The following is a 20,743-nucleotide window of genomic DNA, read 5'->3' on the forward strand; positions in this document are numbered from 1 at the left end:
ATTACTCCTACACATCATACACTGATCTCTTAAGCCTCTGAATTGGCAGTTTTTGCAAAGAATCGTGAGAAATATAGATCAGGATGTAGACTACATGTGATAAAAAAGGACATACATACATACAGGAACACACTAACTTGTCCAACAACTTGTGTGTGGGTTTAGTATGTGGTGGTCTAGTACTTCTTAAGGCTTTACCACCATTACTGAAAACTTTAATATGCAATTCAGTTATTTTAACATTTCTGGGTATTACAGCTAACAAAGCTCAATGATGATGATTACAGGAAGAACTTTCGAAGACATAACATTTTTACTTTATCATCTTATATATTAGTATCTTTACATTTGAAGTGGAATGAAAGTGGAAATAAAAAAATTGGATAGCAGGTACAAGATTTTAGACCAGGACACTACTGGCAAAAAAACATCATGGTGCAGTGTACATGCCTAGTCCCCTCACAGCATCTGTTAAATGCCAATACTGTTAAACCAGCATGCATCTGCACGACTGATATTTGTTGGCATATTCCCAATGGCAAACCCGGAAGACACCAGACCCAGAATACAACAGGTGAAGGATGTGACTAGATAAGAGTACCATACTGTGCAAGCATGCTATACATACTTCAACAATATCGCGGATTAAGTCAGGTAACCTTGTTGTATTTTGAGAAGAAACCGTACAGCAAAACCATTGTGTAGCACTGCAAAGCAGTAAACAGAACCTGCCTACCCCATGCAAACATTTACAGCAACTACAATGATAAATAAGAATGAAATACTCACACTGTGCAGTGAAACCAAAGTAATGTCAATTAAGGGGATTCTCTATAACTGTGCAAGACTGAGGGAGAAATCAGAGTTTAACTTTAGGGACACTGCAGTCAAGGTTTTTGTGACAAGTCAGAAATCTTCTATGACGTCTATAATGTAGTATCTTTTATGACGTGACGTCTATAATGTAGTATATTATAGTAATAAGTTTAGTCATTAGTAGTGTTTTGTTCTATTTGTTCAAAAAGTGCAAAAACAATACTTAACCCACCCCCATACACTTTCTATTTCTTCTGTAACTAACAATTCATGTAGTGTTATCAGCCCTTCTCAGCTCACCTGTGTGAACTACAGAGCATCTCTCTATATAATAGGTGGGTGGATTAGGTGTTCTGTACATATTTCCTGTTCTCCAGTGTCCAACAATGCTGCTTCACCAAAGATGCACAGCAATGAGTGAGCACCATTACCTTAGGACAGTAAGTATGTTAGTATCCGGATTACAAGGTGAAAGTCAGGGAGAAAATGTTCCTAAAATATTACAAATAAATTGAAATGTGTAAATGAAATGAAATGCTGTCCGTGTTAAACTCTCTAATATATATTCACTTTAGTTAATTGGTAGCTTTATTACTTTGCAAGACACCGATCCAGAAGAAATATGCAAGATAAATAGTTTGGACTAGTGTTCTGGGTCATTGTTAATAAATCAGAGATAGCACATTGTGATACCTGGATCACAAAACAGAACTAAACTCTTTGGGCACATGAACAACTTTACACATATGTATTTCAGTTGTATAGTTGTCTGTCTCTGAAATTTAACCCTATTCTATGTAAAAAGCACAAAACCATCATAGTGATAGCAGCAGAACCAGTGGAATCCAGGTGAAAAATGTCATACCGCAAAAACAAAACTTTTTATTTATTGCCTACATAGAAAATTAATTACTGGCATTGACATTACTGGTAAATGTAAAACCTATGGCTAAATTTCCTCATGTCCCAATGAAACGAACAGGACATGCCCAGAAAGTCTGTAGTCACAGATTTCAATTTCAGAAAACAAAATCTTTTAACCTCAAAAAAAGCATGATATGCTCATCGTAAAAGAAAGCTTAAGTGAAAAAGCTTTTCTTTTTAATTCAACTCTAAAAGGTCAATTTAAACTTGTTGCAACTTTGACATTTTAAATGGATTCAGTACAGGCGAAATTATAAACTTTGTGTCTTTGCTGCTAGTAAAAAAACACACTGTGTTCTCTGTTGTTCAAAACAACATTTTTCACTGGAGAAAATACTTACAAAAGATTTTAAATGACAGGATATTTACTGGATAATTACAAAAGTCATGGATACAATTTATTAAGTTTTAGGTGCTTTAGGATAAAAAAATTCAAGCTCATGTTATAAACAAGATTGTACTAATTTAGGAAATACATATTTTACAATGGCATTAAAAATGAAAAGGGCAGACATTTTTGCTCACTGTTTATAATTGTATTGAATGAAGTACCAAAACCTCATAAAGCAATTATAAATACAAAAACCATGATGAAATTGAGGAGATTCTTTCCAAACTGCTGTGTCACCTAAATAAAGGTAGTTTGATTCACTCACCACCAAAAAATCTTACTAATTGTATGCATCCCAGGACTTCTCAAGCAGTGGATGAAAGCCTGATTACTTTGTATTGCCTATATGATTTTATTCACAATCTTTCAGCAGTAGGCCACAAGGTGAGAAACAAGGTAAAACGAAGAACTGCAGCAATTACAGTAACTCAAGTGCACAAATTGAAAGAGTGTAGGGGATGTGCAAAGTGCACAGAGAGAGAAAACATGAACAAAACAAGAGAAAACACAAAAAATGTGAAAATGTGATTTTTTATCCTTTATGGCTAGGTATTCAGCTTTACTGTGCTGAAGTTAGCCCAAAGACCTGGAACCATTCAGACATGGTATAGAAGATGTGTGGAGCTTAGAATAATGACACATTGGGTTGATTTAGGAACAAAGTCAAACGTGTTGGGATTGAGCCTTGAAGAGGAACTGAACTGAAAAGTGTCCAAAAATCAATCCCACAGGGCAGTCCGATCCATCTGGGGGTGTATTGCATCGGGTGCTGCTTCGTCCCGGCGCTCCGGGGGCCACCATCTTCTACTGTTCATTCTGGTTCTTCTTCCAATGTCACCCTGCCCTGACGCAAGATCAGGTGACTTAGATGGGGGGAAAAAAACAGCTGATCTCACTGTGCATGCGTGAGATCGGCAATTTTTTTCCCTTTTCACAAAAAGGTTGCTTCTGCGCATGCCCAAGCATCTCAGGCACCGAAGAGCTTCCAGGGATGCGTGATGTAGGTATCCTGGGAGGCTCTGCGCTCCCATTCATTCTTGATCACCTGGGCCAGAGGTTGGCAAACTCCCGCCCTTAGGCCAGATACAGCCTAGCCTATAGTCCGTTCTGGCATAACGCCCCCCTGGTTGATCCAGCCTAATCCCGACCAGCAGGGATTGGCAACCTGCGGCTCCAGAGAAGCAGGCGAGCGTAAAGAGGTAAAGGGACATTCCCTTTCCCTCTCCTCCGTATGCATTGCAGAAGAGAGGGATTTCCTTTCAGGGGCGTTCCCTCTACTCCATATGCATTGCGGAGGAGAGGGATTTCCTTTCAGGGGTGTTCCCTCTTCTCCTTATGCATTGCGGAGGGATTTCCAGGGCATTCCTGGTGGGGGATGGAGCCATCAGCGCAGGACATGAGAGACATTGAACTCCTAAAATGGCCTAGTAGCCTAAAAAGTTTGCTGTCCCCTGGCCTAGGCGAGCAAGAATTAGGGGGCGGTTGTCTACCCTTTTATGTAAAGTGAAATTAGAATAGCCCTGCAAGCTGCTGAATTCTTCATCTCCAAACACTGCTGATTTCTGCAAGTGACCTATTAAACCCACACTCAAAAGGAAGGCACCTTCCTGCCCTATCTACTTTGATATCATCAAGTGACCTGATATACCTACATTCATATCTAAATGCTGCTGATCTCTGCAAGTGACCCATTAAACCCACATCCTTGAACATTACCTAGAGGTGGCTCACTTCAATTAAACTACACATATACATTTATATAGTGAGGAGAAGTAGAACACATTATGTACAATTTTTGATTCCATTACCATGTCATCCAAAGTATTCTAAATGAACATGAAATACAGCACATTAATATGCTATAATGTTATAAAGCACAGCAATGGAATGACATCAGAGACCTAAAGTAAAAAAAACTTTCAGTTAGCATTTTGCATAGAGGGCAGAGGGTCAACATGCTGTCAGGTGTTTTTTTCCAGGGGAGATGCCCCCTCACATCTAATTCTGTTGGCGGTAGACAGGTAAGTAAACAAGTGAAGAAAAAAGAACTAGCCTAGCTTGCACCCTTGGACCCCTCTCTATCATATAAATATACTATTTGACCATTTACCAATTTAAAAAGGTTTGATAAATTCCCATGGGATACAGTAACACCTTTAAACAACATATGTGCAAAAAATTATTGAAAATGTTTCATATTTGTATAGTTACAATGCAGTGCCATAATAGTATAAATGTACTTTAATAAAAAAAGTCACTCCCTAAAGAAAAACAGCAGCTGTTGCAAACAGAAGACATACGGCTCGGATAGAAGGCAGATGACCTGTGTGATCAAGTGCAGAATGTAGCACAAAGTGACTTCAAGGTTATATTAGAGAATAAAACAACATGTACAGAATAGCATTACTGTATGGGAAAAGCAATTTAGGGAAATTATGCCTGTATTTGATTTTTTGTCCTTTATTCATAGGAGCAGGATACTTTACCTCTCTATGGGGATTATAAAAAGTCGATTTTCAATGTAAAAAAATATTATATGGGTTTTATATTTTCCTGAAGTATGCAATGACAGTAGCTATGAAAATGGAAGCTCTGCAAAAGCCATCAGCGGTAAAAAGAAAAAAAAGGAGATGCAGCTATACAGTATGTCATCATACTTCACATTTGTGGCCTTAATTACCTGGCAGTCACTATCTCCAATAGCTTTCTATTGCTTTACTCATCAATCTGGTTGAGTGGTAAAGACATCCCTGTTCTTTCCAAAGCTTTAAATTTCTGAAACAAAAATCATTCTAGTAGGGTGTCATCCCCATCACTGATCTACTACAGTAGTGGTACTAGACTGTCATCTACTTACTATATTTCCAGATAAATTGGAGAAAAATTACTCTGGGCATAGCCATTTCCTTAAAAAATTAGATCACAGTTTTCATTGGCTTTCTGTCCTTAACATTTGTTTCTATGTTTAAATGAAACTTATGGGTTATTTTACTGCTGGACCTTCCTTTATAACTAGTAGGTACAATTCATGCAATTCTTGTGTTACACTGGAACCTGCCAGCTAAAATGACTCAACTTATAAATATATAAGTTCAGAAATATAGCCATGACAGCTACATATAGGAAGTATACTTTTTAAAAAATTTTAATGTATTCTTGTGAGTACTGAGCGGAGCAGAAATCTACAGATATATGGTAAATCAAGGTTGTCTGAAAAACATGTTATTTTGACAAGACCAAGAGACTTGCTAAACATGGACAAGGGAACATACCTTTATCTGTGAAAAAGGGCGATCATATTTTCCAACATAGAGTAATCCAACATTCTGAGTCAGAAGTCTAAAGCAGAAAAAAAATGATAAGTTACTTACAAACTTAGGAGTTTTGCCTTCAGTAATGGAGCAGGCTCATTTTAAATGTATTTTCTGTACAAGGTACAAAAGACAAAACAGAATACTAGCTAAACACACAGCTCAACAAAACACTTCTGCCAAGATTTAACCAAAGGGTGACAATAATGTATGCTACATACATAGTGTATGGTGTTAACATGATTTACAATGCAAATATGTAAATCCTAACTTTTTCTATAGAAGTTTTGCGTTGCCCTATCAGATCTAGAAACCCCTCATGATGCTTGCATATGATGTGCAACCTCAACAAACAAATACCTGCAGTACAGCGCAGAGTTCAAATTTTAGAAGAAAAACTGAGCTAATTCATTTTTGGCAGCTTACGTCTATAAATCTAATAATGTTTATATCTTGTCTTCACAGAAGGGTAACCTCTGCTTGTTTAGTGGAACTGGATTCTTTGGTAGGTGGTGAGCACAACATACTTGCTGATTATTGCACATGCTTACCGGTGTGCAGCCACCCTGCAGTAAAAACAGGTACAGGAGCTGTCATCGCTGGATACTCAGACAGCAACATTCTTGCCACTAGCTCGACAGTGGACTTTCATTAACACGGCGATCTTATTATATCATTGGGTGACCACTGATGATGTAACTCCGGCTGCTGGCGCTAAGTGCGGCTAAGGCACAAGCCGTATAGTGTAGAGATTAAACAAAAAGCCATGGATTTATTTATTTTGACGAAGATACTTTGAATGTCTTTTTTAAGTTCGTACAACCATCAGTTAGAATTTTTGATTCCTGACTTCAGGTCTACTTTAAGAGGTCGAGTAAGTGATATACTTTGGAAGTAATGCTGGAGAACCCACAGATATATGTTCAGATTCAGATAACTATTACTATCAAAACATCACGCTCTTCAATCAGAATAAGGATATATTTGCTGCATGACCTGCATACATCTCTAAATGTCATTCATCATACGGTTCACTGAAATGCAATTCCATGTAGGCAGTCAGAGAACTGATGAATTATATCATCAACCCCCTCCTTCACCTGCAGGAGACATCAGAGCACCAATCAATGATACGGTGGAACAGGAAAAAATGGGCTTATAGCTGACAATATGCATGATGCAAGGCATAGTGCTGGATTACACATTCAAAAAAAAAATATTTATAAATGTCCCAACCCCCCCCCCCCCCAGATTAAATGAAGTACTAGAGAGTTGCAAAAATCAACGTCTCATGATTTGAGAGAGAGAATAAAAAGCTCAATAATTTAAACTACATGTTTCACATTCATAAGTAGAGTAAAGGGTATACATTTAGTGAGATCAATAGTTTTCCAAACATTTTTATGATTTCAGGTTGCATCTATTCCATAGGAAGGGCTGGAGGGGGGAAATGATCCATTTGTAGGCAGACACTTAAAACCTTGAAATTATCAGAGATGTTCTAGAACGTTTTCTTCTCATGCACGTTAGAAATACTTTCAGAGTCTGAAAAGCCTGACAAAGCATTAATGTTTTAGCAGAGACTTTTATATTTTCTCAGAGAACTGTAAATGTTTTGAGGAGATGAGTACTCTCACGCTTTGACATGAATAGATTAAGCAACAAAAGACTGTATAACTACATAAAGAAAATGTTATTATTGTATATGGCATTCAAATTTCTCACACTGTTGGCTAAGCAAAGTTACATTTCATAATCCAGGGATTTAGTCTTACCCTGTCTCCAAAATGACTTGCACAAAATACTTGCTTTTTCCAGTGCAAAAATAGATTAACAAGAATAACAAGGACAAATGAGAGCAGTTCCAGGTTTGACAAGAAACAAATCATGAATTGATAACCTTACATTTAGGAATTATTAATGTCACAGAAAGTTTGTCCATAATGTAAAACAAATAGCAACTCAAGACAACTACCGTATACTTGAATATAAGTCGATCCAAGTATAAGCCGAGGTACCTTTTTTTACCTTGGAAAACAGAAAAAATTGATTGACTCCAGTATAAGCCGAGGGTGGGAAATGCTACGGCTACTGGCAATTTCAATATTCAAAATAAATACCAATAAAATTGCATATTACGGCCATTATAGCCATAATACAGTAAACAATAACCATAGTGAGAATTTAGTGGTTAGGTAGGTATACTACTTACCGTACCTAACCACTAAATTCTCTTTACCCTCCCTGGCGGTATGATTCTGTCCGGAAAAAGTGTCTGAAAGTAGTACAAAGCGGTACTGCGTTCCGCGACAGCCTGATGACATTGTCATTAGGGGACGGAAACCGCTGGACGCGGCTGCCGGATCGGGTGCTTTTCTGCACCTGACTGGAGTATAAGATGAGGTGGCTTTTTCAGCACATTTTGAGTGATGAAAAGGTCGGCTTATACTCGTGTATATACGGTAATTTAACAAGAGAACTTCTAATGCAATTCAGGCAACTTTGTTTCTGCAGTAAATTTGCTTGTAGAAAAGTTTAAACTAGAACCATACCCTCCCATTACAAAAACAACAAAAAAATATGAGTTGCAGAATACTTATCGATGCACCTGCACAGTTTTTTCTTGGTCCCCCTATAAAGACCTTCTAATGCTTTTTGAGACTGCCAGATACACATTCTATGATGGTGTGACAACAGTGCTGTACTGCTATTGAATTGTTTATCTTACATAGGCTGCGCATATGTTGCTATGGCGATCAAGACAGAATGGGTGCGCACAGCCTCCCGGGATACCCAGGTCACGCATCCCAGGAGGCTTCTGGCTACTCCTTCTGCACATGCCCGATCTTAGGCATGCACAGGAGCTTCTATTGTGCAGTGTGAGATCAGATGACATACGAAGAATACAGAAGTAGAGGAAAGAACATGGAAATGCCCAGGGTTTTCTCCACACCAGGACAAAGGAATATTTCAGGACGATGCGGCACTGAATCCAGAAAACCTCTGGAGCAGTGGTCAACAACCGGTGGTCTACGAGAAAATTTTGGTGGTCAGCAGCTCTGGCACCCCCGAGCTGGGTCAGGAGAAGGACCCCGCTGGGGAGCCGCACTGGCCCGAGCCATGGACCATGTCCCCCGTACGGGTTGGAGGCTCTGGGAAGTGGGTGGGTTGGGACATCCCGCTGGATACATCCCACTCACTCTCCCATGGCAGCGGGAAGGTTCTGGCATCATGACATCACTAAAGGGGAAGTTTTTTCCCCTTTAAATGACACCTGGCTCCCTGCACATGGCCGGTCCAAAGCCGTTAAATTTAGTAGTTCGCCGGTTCAAAAAGGTTGGTGACCACTGCTCTGCAGGGATCGACGGATCTGCGAAGGTAAAAGATGAGTGAGTTTTTTTTTTCCCCAGTTTACTTCCACTTTGACTGGTACAAAGTAAATAGCAGTCAGATTCACTAAGCTTTGCACATTTGTCTTTATCAGGGCTGAAGCCATCCGTGCTTTTTTTTATTCACTCTCTGGGGTTGTCTGCACTCGGATTAATGAGCAATCAGAATATAGGGACACCATAGCAAGAACCTGTCATCATTTAAGTTACTTGTAAAATATCTATCTATATCTATATATACCAAATGGCAGCTAGTGACTTATTACTAAAAGTTCACTTGTGCCCCAGACCTCTCTAGCTACTTTTACTGTGAAATAACTAATTTTCAAACATCCTTTAAAATCACTGCAAAGTTTTAGTTTGGTTAACGTCAGTTTTTAGCAAAATAGATATACTTGCTGTACATTTTTATGTTTGGCTGCCTGCTAAAATTCTGCTACAATCGACTGTAACAGGCAAAAAGTTAAGATTCCCTTGCTTGTGTTTTAAACTTGGAAATGTTGAAATGTTTTTCACAATGCTTCTAACTATGGAGGTGAACTTGATTTAAAATTTTTTAACAGCTTGCTCTGAATATATAAATGCTTCTGTGTGCACAATGTGGGCATAGGTTTACTTAGTAACTATTTGGTTGTGAGTCAGACAACAAGACTTATATGCAGGTCTCTGTTGGTAAGTAGGGCAATAAGAAGCACTATATTAATGCCAAAATAAAATGCAAGCAGTCAGCAGTTTAGTTTTAGCCACTGAGTTAATGCGTACCTAAACTTTATGATTGCCTAGGCAATCGAGAATGAATGACAGCGCAAAGCTTCCTGGGATACCTACGTCACGCATCCCAGGAGGCTCATGCGCAGAAGGAGCCTTTTTGTGAAAAGAGATAAAAAATGCAGATATCAGTTTTTTTCCCATCTACGTCACCCGATCTCGTGCCTGGGTCGGGGTCGGGTGACGAAGGAAGAAGAAGCAGGAAGAAGAGGCGAAGATGGCGGTGCATGGAGCGCCGGCACGAAGACGGATGCCAGGACGACGTGGGACCAGAAAAGACCTCGGGACCGATCGACTGCGCTGTGGGATTAAAGATAAGTAATTTTTTTTGGTTTTGGGGGACTTTTGAGTTTAGTTTCTCTTTAACATGCAATTTTTCTTAAATCTAAATGGATAGTAACTTTAAGGCATACAAATATATGTAATTGCCAGTTATCATTTGGAATAAGGTACAATGGCCATATGCAAATGTAGTACCACACTACCAAAATATTTATAGAAAGAACACATATCTTGCTGCAATCACCAAACAACCTTTGATAGTTTTATAAAAACACAATGTTCATGAATTGTTTTAGTGATAGAATCAAACTTTAAAGAATAATAAAGCAGACCCTTAAAATAAACCTGTTATACTAAACACTACAGACAATACAGTCAACTAAAAGCAACCTACCAATGCCAATGCCACCCTGGAAGGGCTTACACAACAACACTAAAAACATTATAAATATCTTGGCTTGAGGTCAACTACAGGTAGGAAATCAATGACCAGATCTTTTATTATAAGTTACATTTCTTATGCAAATGTAAAGATCAATGCACAATATAGGCTAGCCGACCTTCTTTTTGTTTTCCATATTAGCTATTAAAATTGTGATAAAGCTTTAATTATGCAAAACTATTTATTTTAATGTACATAAAGTGAAAATAAAGTCCTAAAACAGGATAAGGCAGGAGGTTATTGCTGAATGGGACAGGTGATGTCCCTTCTGCAAAAAAAACATATTTTCTCCCGTGCAGGGGAACTGTCAAAAATGATTGGGTGCTCACGCACTGCTCAGTGGTGGCTGCCAGGGAAAACAAGCAACTTAAACTTTCCTTGTGCATGCCGGAAAAAAAAGAACTCCTGTGCCAACCAAGATGGACAGAGATTGCAAAGAGGAAGAAAAAAATGTGGCCTGCAACAGAATGGGGATAGGAAAGTAGAGTGGGTTTAGTTCCCCTTAATGCAGCACATTTAAAAGGATAGATTTCACTCCTCCTGATTTTATTTCAACACATCTGGCTTGTCAACTTTTTACATTTAAATAATTGCAGCACAGCAACATTTAGTGTTTTTTGCAATCAGTATGCACCAGATTATGTTAAGTAAATCATAGCAAATCTTCACTTTGCATCTGTGCTTTAATGTTTAAAAAACTAAAATGACAGAGCAGAAAACTTAAAGGAAAGTTCTTTATGGCATTATGGCATTAGTGCTGGAAAAATATTCCTATCTTTGGTAGAAAAAGGTATGCATTCTACATAAATAAACATATGCAATAGTCAAAGCTTCAATATATTTCTGTTACAGATAGTATATAATAAGAAGTGAAAATATGGCAATGAATAAAATATTTTTTGTCCTTCTTTAAAAAAATAAAAATAAAAAAAAACTTCCTATTACAGGTTGGGCTAAAAAGGGACACATTCAAATTACAGTAGCTCATAGCATGCAGTAAGAAATTATTTTTCACCTGTATGATGACCTAAAACTGACAGCTGAAATCCTACTAGCTGTAATGGGTTGCTGCATTTTATGTATGCTGAGCCTTATGCTTTCCTAAAGGAAAAGTTTTTCAATATCATATTACCAAAGCAGGCTTGAGGATGAAAGGTAAATTTGACTGGTTTTCCAAGAAAACAATGGGCAACAAAGTCACTTACCAACTGTAATACAAAAAAAAAAAAACATTTTGTTAGGCTCAGGGCACACTGATTTCAGTCCATGAAAGCTAGTCTAAAAGGCCTGTTTAGAAAGCTTTCCACAAGTTTTAAGTATCTTTCTTGAAGCAACTAAAGTACTCTTCAAATTTTTTCTGAGAATGCTGAATGCAGGTAATAAATGGAAGTTCTGCATGAACCTTTAAACCAGAAAACTTTTTTAGCATCTTAGCACTACTTCAAGCTTCCAAAAGGCCTGTAACAGTTAATTTAAAGCTACAGCCAGCACTTAATCCGAAGGATGACTACAGAATAAAGGGTGTAATAAAGCTAAACTATATTATTCCAAGTTCAATATAAATCACTTATGCTAAGTACTATCAAAAGTATCTAAGTTTGTTCAGAGTTACGTATGTCAAAGTATTATCAATAAAAGATCTTTCAATTTTGTTACTTTGTGAGTTTTACTCACAAAAGTCCCACATAATCAACCACTTTAAACAATAAATCCCCGGTTTTTGAGTCCAGTGTGATCTGACACGCAATGCATTGTGTCCCACTGAAAATATCTGTTGTCTGGTATAAGTAGCTGATAACAGTTTAAATTATGTTGAAGTGTGTATTACAAATAATGTGAAAATTCAGTACAAATCAGCAAAGCATTATGAAAGAAGAAAACAGACAACAATCACATTCTTATATAAATAACTTTTTTGGATAAAAGAAATAGTTATGCAGCTCGCTTTCTTTGGGTGATGTCCTGAAACAAGGGTGGGTGATGCCAAACACAGCGTTCTCTCCAGCAATGTATTACTCTACTTGAATATGATCTGATTTTGTATAAAAAATAAAACAAGTTGCTGATTGCATTGCTTTCCAACTATTATGTGAGCTAGTTTCGCACTTCGTATACTTCACTGTGACAATATATGGGTAATAACTGTGTTGACTTTGCAGATAAGGACAAAGGAAGTGCTGTAAACGAGCAAAGGGCATCAAGAATGGCAGGAAGACAGAAAAATGCTTTTGATAATTCAACCTAACACATAATGTAAAGTGCACTTACACATATGAATTTGTAAGTTTGCACTTTACATTAGGAGTTACCTCACAGGAACCAGATACAAGTTTGCCTTAGTAACCGGGTGTAAAACTTCCATTTCTTGTTTTAGTCCAGTGTTCCTACTGTTACATGTAAAATGCTACATACAGTAATATAGTTAATAGTTACTGTACAAAAAAAAAAAAAACTGAGAAGTTAGATAACTTGGTATTAGCTAGAGTGATTTGATTTTTTTCTGAGCTACAAGAAAAAAGGTGGATAGGTGAGCGATACGGACATTTTGGCTAAATCTACACTGATAAAATGTAAATGCATGTTAACATTCACACCACCTATGAACAGGTTTATGGGCGTAAAATATTGTAGTGTCAACTGGCTTATTGGAATAAATAAGAAAAATATGGGTGTTTAAATGCTGATGAAACAGTCCACTTTACAATTACATCCATTTGACAATTTTCGGTCTAAAGGTTTCCCAATGATAAAGGATTAAAAGGGGCAATATACACCAGATGCATACCAGATGATACACTAAGAGTTATCAAATGATTAACTTAAACTAGAAAGAAAAAAGCTTACATTATGTTTTGCAAAATGGCATTCAACAAACTTAAGTACTACAGAATTTCAAAACTACAATGGAATAGAGTAAGAACAGAGGAAAGAAAGGATAAATAAAGGTTTTATATAAAATATTAGTATTAAAGGACTAAAATGACAACAAATGCCTCAATGTAAATGTTAAGAGACTCCACTCAGATAAAATGTGTGCTCACTATGTTATATAAATAGAAAAACCTAATTAAAGTAATACAGCATTTTTTGACTAAACTGTATCATGTTCATATTACTTTATTTTGTTCTCATGTGTGGGTAACATAGTATAAATAAATTTATAATAAATAAATATAGCCTATTAGCTTCCAACAACATTTTAGTTCTTCTATTCTCCCTAGCACAAGCTTCCTTTCCAACTTCTTTAAAACAGGATAAGATCACCCAGATCCTTAGTTTCTGGATAAACATTAGATCAGAAGCATTCCTGAACAATCAGGAAGGGATCAGTTAATGTCAGGTGAAAAAAAAGAAACACCTTAAAATAGAAAACAAATTCAGAGCATACATTGAAGGACTAGTAAATTGCATTATATTTAGTTTTTATTTTTGCCATTTAGGTTAAAGAAGGGATTTTTGCTAAGTACAAAAAACGCAGTACACAGGGAAATTAGGTTGCAGTGAAGGTAGATGAGAAATCTACAAAAGAAGTAAAATACATCTTAATGAACCAGGAAATACAGTTACTGATCTCACAGAATCAATTTATATTAAAAGGTTTTTGTATGCATTTAATGGAAAAATATATAGCTGTATAATGTGCAGCACAAGGAAAGGATGCATGCTTCTAACGCCCTACCAAAGGAAAGTGACCAAACATAAAATAAACTAACTTCACTTTAACAAGGCCACTGAAGAGTATTTACATTGCTAGGCACGGGAACCATGCTTTCCACAATGCATTGTAAAAAGAGAAAACTGTACATCTGTAAGGATGGATGGATCAGTTAGATAGGACAGATAGATATCTGTACACAGATACATACTGAGCAAGTGTCCAATTCACATAAACCGCTGTACATGTTAACTATCCATGAATCAGAATTAGAAGAGGATGTGTAGGTGGGAATATACTTAATGCTGACAAAAAGTCCATCTGTAGAAAGATGACGAAATAAAACTCAAACTGAAAACATGTTTTCACTATGCTTTGGGGAAAAATGTAATCTTATTTTACTGGTGGTATAATTACTTCATGGTGACACATGACTCGGCATACATATTTCCAACTTTATGCAAAATCTTATATTAGTGGTACTACACACTACTTTCATAATAGGTTTATTATAGGTTTACTGTATAGAAGGCAGGAATCTTATGCATTGTACTGCAATAGAATGCAGTTTTTTTTCAATTATCAATTGCATTTTAGCCCATTTACTTTTTATGTTGTGTGAAGACTTCAGGGAAAACAAGATAATCATGTGACAAGAATCTGGTGGATAGGATTTTTAGGGGAGGCTTGGTAACTTCAGCATGCATTGGGCAGTAAGAACAAAAAGCCACATGGTCAGGTGAAAATTGCTTTTTGGCTTAGTTCTGCAAAAAAAAACTTTACCCCTTGGTGACTTTTTGTAGTTTGAGTTTACTCAAGCTTTAGGAGAATCTATATACTATTCTGATGCACTGGCAGGTTTTTAAAATTATCCCAATCCCAGAGGCTCTGTAACAATTTCCAGGCTTTGACAGTGAAGGTGAGCAAGATCATGTTACCAGGGTGCTGTAATGCATTAAGTATAATTTAGAAACTCGATTTATCATTTTAGACTGTGGCAAAAAAATTACATCATCATACTAATACATTTTAATTACAGTTGGTTATAAATTGCCAGCAATGAGCCTTACAGGCACACTATGATAACATTCAACTGAAGCTAATGAAGGTAAAAAATCAGCTTTCATATTTTAAACAGATGACTTTCTAATGCACTGACAATGATAATTAAATTGAATAGGGTGTCATTAACTGTAGCAAATTTGTATATGCTTTTGATTTATATATACATGGTGTAGCAGCTGACCAAAGAAATCACAGGGTTTTGTCCAGGATGACAGGTACATTTGCCCCAGATACAGGCTATACACAGAGTATTTTTCTGTTTAGTCAGTTTTCCTTTTGACCTGAAGGTGGGGTTGAAGTACCAGGCTGAATAACAACGAGCTTTTTGGCCAGGTGGGGGAGCTAAAGAGACCTAGGTATGATCAGGTGTAACTTTTCCAGCTGAAATGCATCCTGGAAATTAGGCTGGGTATATAAACTCCCAGCCTGCTTATTACTGGGGCTCTGTCTTGGCTGGTGAGCTGGGAGGAGGGCCAAGGTGAACTGGGAGTAAAGACGGACAATATTTGGAAAAGCTGTATGGTTAGAGCCTTAGAGTCCTGCACAGCACTAGGCTGGGTTGGATTGTTAGTAAAAGGATCTAACAGTGAGTTAGAGGCGAGGTGGCCAGGCTTTATTTTTGCTGCTTTATTTTGCCTGCTTTTGTCTGTAATTAGTATTAGTGAATAAAAACCCTTGTTGCACGGATAACCTGCTGGCCCTGTTTTCTGTTTGAAACACACCCCATTGCTATGGGCGATCTCACAATGGAGACAAATAAAAGTAATTTATGAATAATATAAACCAGTAAAAAAAAAGTTGCCTATTCTACCTTTCACTTAAAAATATTTTTAAAAGGAGTGTGAGTATATGTACGCATTTTATATTGTTTGTCATCATGTTTTTGTGCTTATGGTATGTAAAAACATTATCTTATTGTCTTAAGTTGAGACTCGCAGATCCACATGGATTCACAAAATACTAGTGCCAGAATTAAAACAATGCATACATTTGTCGAGTATTAAAAAAAATGCTTACATTATTACCCTAATTTTTCAAAATTTTACACTGCAAAACTAAATAGCCAGATCTAAAGCTAAAGGCACTGGGGTAATCTATTAGTTAATTTTTTATTTTTAAATAATTAATTTTTAATGTTACAGTACAGAAAAAGAGAGCAGGATTCATTAGCTGAAAACAATTTAATTATTTGCACAGCTTGGCTTACACAGCTTTATTAGGTGCTATAACACTGACCTATTGTCTTGCTTTCTCACTGTATTCTGAAAGAGATTACTTAATTAAACTTAACAAGCACCAGTAATCTGTACAAATGGGCATACCTACATGGTATATAGAAATAAGAGGTGCTTTCCTATTAACAGCAATTAAGGATTTGAGATCAAGCAAAAGAGTTCTAATCTGAGAACAGCTGAATACTGTAGTTGAGAAGGAGGGAGACATTGAACTGGCAAAATCACATCCATTTGTTGCTAAGTATATATTCTTATTTCCCAGTTTAATAAGCCAGCTGTACCACTTGCTATAGTACTAAAGATGCTGAGGCGTTTCAGTCACCTTGTCGTTATCAGCCCAAACAACGTCAGAGAAATTAATTTCAAAACATCAAATCTATATACTAAAACAAATTAAAAACCAAAGAAATAATCAGTAAGAATCCTTGTGGCTTTGTTTAACCCACATGCTTTAAAAAATGTGTAAAGTTTCCAAGAAAGAAAAGATCTAAAGATTGTGTCATCTTTGAAAAGAATCTCACCCAGGAACGAACAAATCAAGAGACATTGCCATATTGGTAAAATAATACATGAAAAGACAGGCCTTTGAATATTGATCACAGTTTCAGAAATGAGTAGAAGGTTAAAAGGAAGATTTGAAACCAAGGTTTAGTGAGCTTCTGAACAAAATGAAGCAAACATTTTACCTAATTCTTTTGTGTATATAAAATATTCTTATTTAAAGCAAATTTTTCCATCACCAACGCAAGAAAAAGCAAAAGGATTCTCCGCTATTCACCAGCAGCATATTTTTACCTTTTTTTTTGACAATGGACACTAAATACTCCTGGTATGAAGGAATATGCTACTCACTCTCCTTCCTCCTATGTGAAAGCATAGATGCTTGGTGAAGCAAATAGTCCTGTGAAACTTTCCTCACTTCAAAATGCAGAGCAGAGGAAAGGCAAGTATCTTCTGCTGCTGGAAATGGGGCAAAAAAATAAATCTGTCTGCAGTGAGCAAAGCACTAGCTTTATTCAGGGATATCTAAAAAAGTATTTTAAGTGGAACTCAACTAAAAGAGAAAAATGAGTCTGCAATAGAACAAACCTATCTGCCTGTTTGGTCCCAGCAAACCCAGAAACAAATGAATAATTATATCATCCTGGGCTGGCCAATCAAGATGGATCAGGACCCAAACCTAGAAATAGAATATACAGGTTACTGGGCTCTATTGCTTTGACTTTGAGTGACTGATCCTAAACAAGTAAAGCGGGTAAGGAAATCTCTCTCTCTCCCGCTTTTCTGGCATCTGAAACAAAGGCCAGGGAAACCATAATGTGCATTACCATTGGTTACTTTCAGCCATCACCATTTGATTTCACACTTCCGATAAATTTCATGGCAGGTGTACAAAAAGTTAACTAAAAAAATTAACAAAAATAACAGGCTTAAAAAATGTTTAAACATATATTTAAATATTCTCATTCTCGGATAATTCATTAAACACATTTTGTAAATCTGAACTTAAAACGACTTTTTTCTCCTACAATTCACAAAGATTTTTATTTTATAGGCTATGGGCAAAAACAAGAATACTGCTATTATTTTAATTGTCTGACCAGGTCTACCAATTTTCTCGTATTATCTTACTCTACCGTAAAATGTTTCTATCCCTGAAAACCTGGCAGGAACCATTTACAGTCCCATAACACTTGTTTTATAACAGCCTACAGCAGTAAGGTAAATTGTTTTCCAACTCCAACTTCAGGAGCCAAAGAATTCTTCCTCAATATGATACTTTATGGAAGGCTTGGGGGAGAAAAAAAACCCCAAAAAACTGTATATGGCAGTACATCTATAAAAAAGGAAACTGGGATAATTTTGCCACTACTATAAACAAAATGTTATAGATTACTTTAATTTGCTTTTATTCCATATAAAAACACTGTGACTTCAAATAGGAATATCACAGTACAGTATTATTTTTTTTAATTATTCTGTAATGAGTGAAATATAGAACTGCCATAGATGAACTGAAATCAGCACTAAACCCTTCTGTACTTTGTAAGGGAGGAAGGTGCCATCTTAGTCTCTATTTAGCTGTGCAGATGTCATGGTGATGAGCCTATGATCAGCAATGACAGCAGACATTTGCAAACTTCAATGTTTCTTGGAATTGGAAATAAGTATGCTGGCAACCATAAAACCAAAGGCATGTCCTAAATGTAGCACTGTTAGAAATAAATTGAAAGTTATGTTTGGTCATTTAAATTACATGACCAAAATCTCAGTATAACTTATTGCTGATTTGATTTTACCAATATGCCAGCATTGGGCAACTATTCTATAATAACATTTCATAATACACATAGAATAAAATATTTGTGGTTAGCTATATATATGACCCTCCTATTCTGCATAAGAAATGATTTTATAAAAAACAATAATGCCTATACACACTAAATACAGAAGCATGGAGGTGACCTGTGATATGTCATATAACAAAACAGCAACACACAGAATAGCAAGATACTGAAGGATGAGTGCAGTAAAGCTGAGGTTATGGACAGCAATGTAGAGAAATAACTAAAGTGCAAAAACTGCAGCTTAGTAATTATGTCTGGCAGTTTGACAACTTAATTCAACTTAGGGTGATAGGTTTCGAAATAAGACATGCCTTGCCTTGATAAGTGTTTACTAGAACAGAAGGCAAAAACAAATTCTTAAATCCTAACTCCTTGTATTTTTTGTATACCAGCAAACCTGAACAATGGATATAGAGAGCCAAATGCAGGGATCCCGACCCAAAGCCAAAAATTACACGGAGATAAGTCAGATCTTCACTATTACACCACAATCTCCCCTGGCAAGCAGCATAGTAACTAGCAAGAAGCAATGAGGAATATGCCAAGAGGAAAAATCAATGTAGATTAGCTTAAAATATTCCCATTACCTTTTATTATGATTCCTTGACATAAAATAAACAGGAAGCCTGACAGGTATTACCCTGATTCCACGAACCCAGAGGATAGACTTAAACTATGGTTTTGATAGGAGAGAAGAAAAGACCATCATGGAAGAACCTGGGTGATCCAGCAAACCTGAAATAGATCTGACCCAGGATTGAAAATACCTGCATTTTAATAGTTGTATCATCATTCCAGGTTTGCTGGACCACCCAGGTTCTCCCATGATAGTATTCTCCAGCCTTAAATAGCTTTAATAAATCAGGCCCAATGTGTGCAGATTCTAACTTTCTTTTGTGACAGTTCATATGGTTTTCTTTGCATTCTAGTTAACAGAATCATACTAATTTCTTGGGGGAATGACCATGTGAAAATCGAAATTTACAACAATAAAAAAAAACAAAAAACAATCACATTTTTCTGACTAATGAAAAATTATTAAGATTATGGCCTTTAGACGTCACAGCCTTCTATAAAATCTTACTAACTAAACTCTCATCTAATTAATACTAGAATACTAGATTAACAAACATTACCACTAAAGAAAAGACTAAAGTCACTTGTAATGAAAAAACAAAAAACACAAGGAGCTTGAAGATCCCTGTTCAGAAACATTGTTCACACAGCCCATGTGTATCCTCTTCTATTTTTCTAGTATAAGCAATCAAATGACATTGTTACCTAAAACAGCAACATTTTCTCCAATACTCCTGATAAACACTAATTATCTCATACAGGAACTCCCCAGCCACAAATTATACCTAGAGAAGCATATATAACTGTATAGCCTAAAATGCTGAAATGTATCCAGAGGTTACCATGTTTAGCCAGTCCATATCACTTCCCTTTTGTCTGCAATCTGGCGATCCTGGAATGTACAAAACAGTAATGATGGTCTGCAGGTAAAAAAGTTTACCTACTTGTAAATCTCTTTCTGCCCCTTCCACTGTAAAAATATCATACTTTACTTTAATCTGAGTTCTGTGCAAACTGGGGTTGACCCAATGCATTAAGCTTCGCAAAACAATCCTTGCAAAAAAAACTTTATTTTGCCAAATTCACAGCCTAAATGGCTTTAGTAAATTAACCCTAGAGTATCAGTAAGGTAATTTCATATAACCACATTTCCATTCAATGGTATGGGAGCATTGGGAACCATTCTTTGCACTTGTTTGCAGGGGGATGTGGTTGTCTGCAATGCAGTTCATGGACAAGATCTTCAGCAGCAAGCCACTTACAATGACGTACTTACTTAATAGGGGTGCATTCCAATCACCTAAAAGACTGAAGATGGCACATATTTCCTTGCAGGGAATGACAAAACATTTTACTCCAAAAGCTGCTCCCAGGAACATATTGAAAGCCCCAGGAGCAGCTAACCACATAGTTTTAGACTGTACATTTGATAGAAGCTTTAGAATATACTTCCTGAAACTTGTGATGAGTATTTTCCTATTCCCAATTATTACAAATCACATAAAAGGCAGGATTGGATTTTACTGGTAGTTGTGTTACTG

The 20,743-nt window shown here is 36.6% G+C and overlaps 1 protein-coding gene across 2 annotated transcripts in view; it reads right to left on the reverse strand.

Moving 5' to 3' along the window:
• The window catches only part of RNGTT (RNA guanylyltransferase and 5'-phosphatase), a 173,987-nt gene that overhangs the window by 6,670 nt on the left and 146,574 nt on the right, over nt 1–20,743 (reverse strand). For both annotated transcript variants that reach the window (XM_072408626.1, XM_072408625.1), the window contains exon 14: nt 5,404–5,470. In XM_072408626.1, coding sequence (XP_072264727.1) covers nt 5,404–5,470 — 67 coding nt within the window. The remainder of the gene's footprint in view (nt 1–5,403; nt 5,471–20,743) is intronic.

This window comes from Pyxicephalus adspersus, chromosome 4, assembly GCF_032062135.1.
Source record: "Pyxicephalus adspersus chromosome 4, UCB_Pads_2.0, whole genome shotgun sequence".
Taxonomy (NCBI): Eukaryota; Metazoa; Chordata; class Amphibia; order Anura; family Pyxicephalidae; genus Pyxicephalus; species Pyxicephalus adspersus.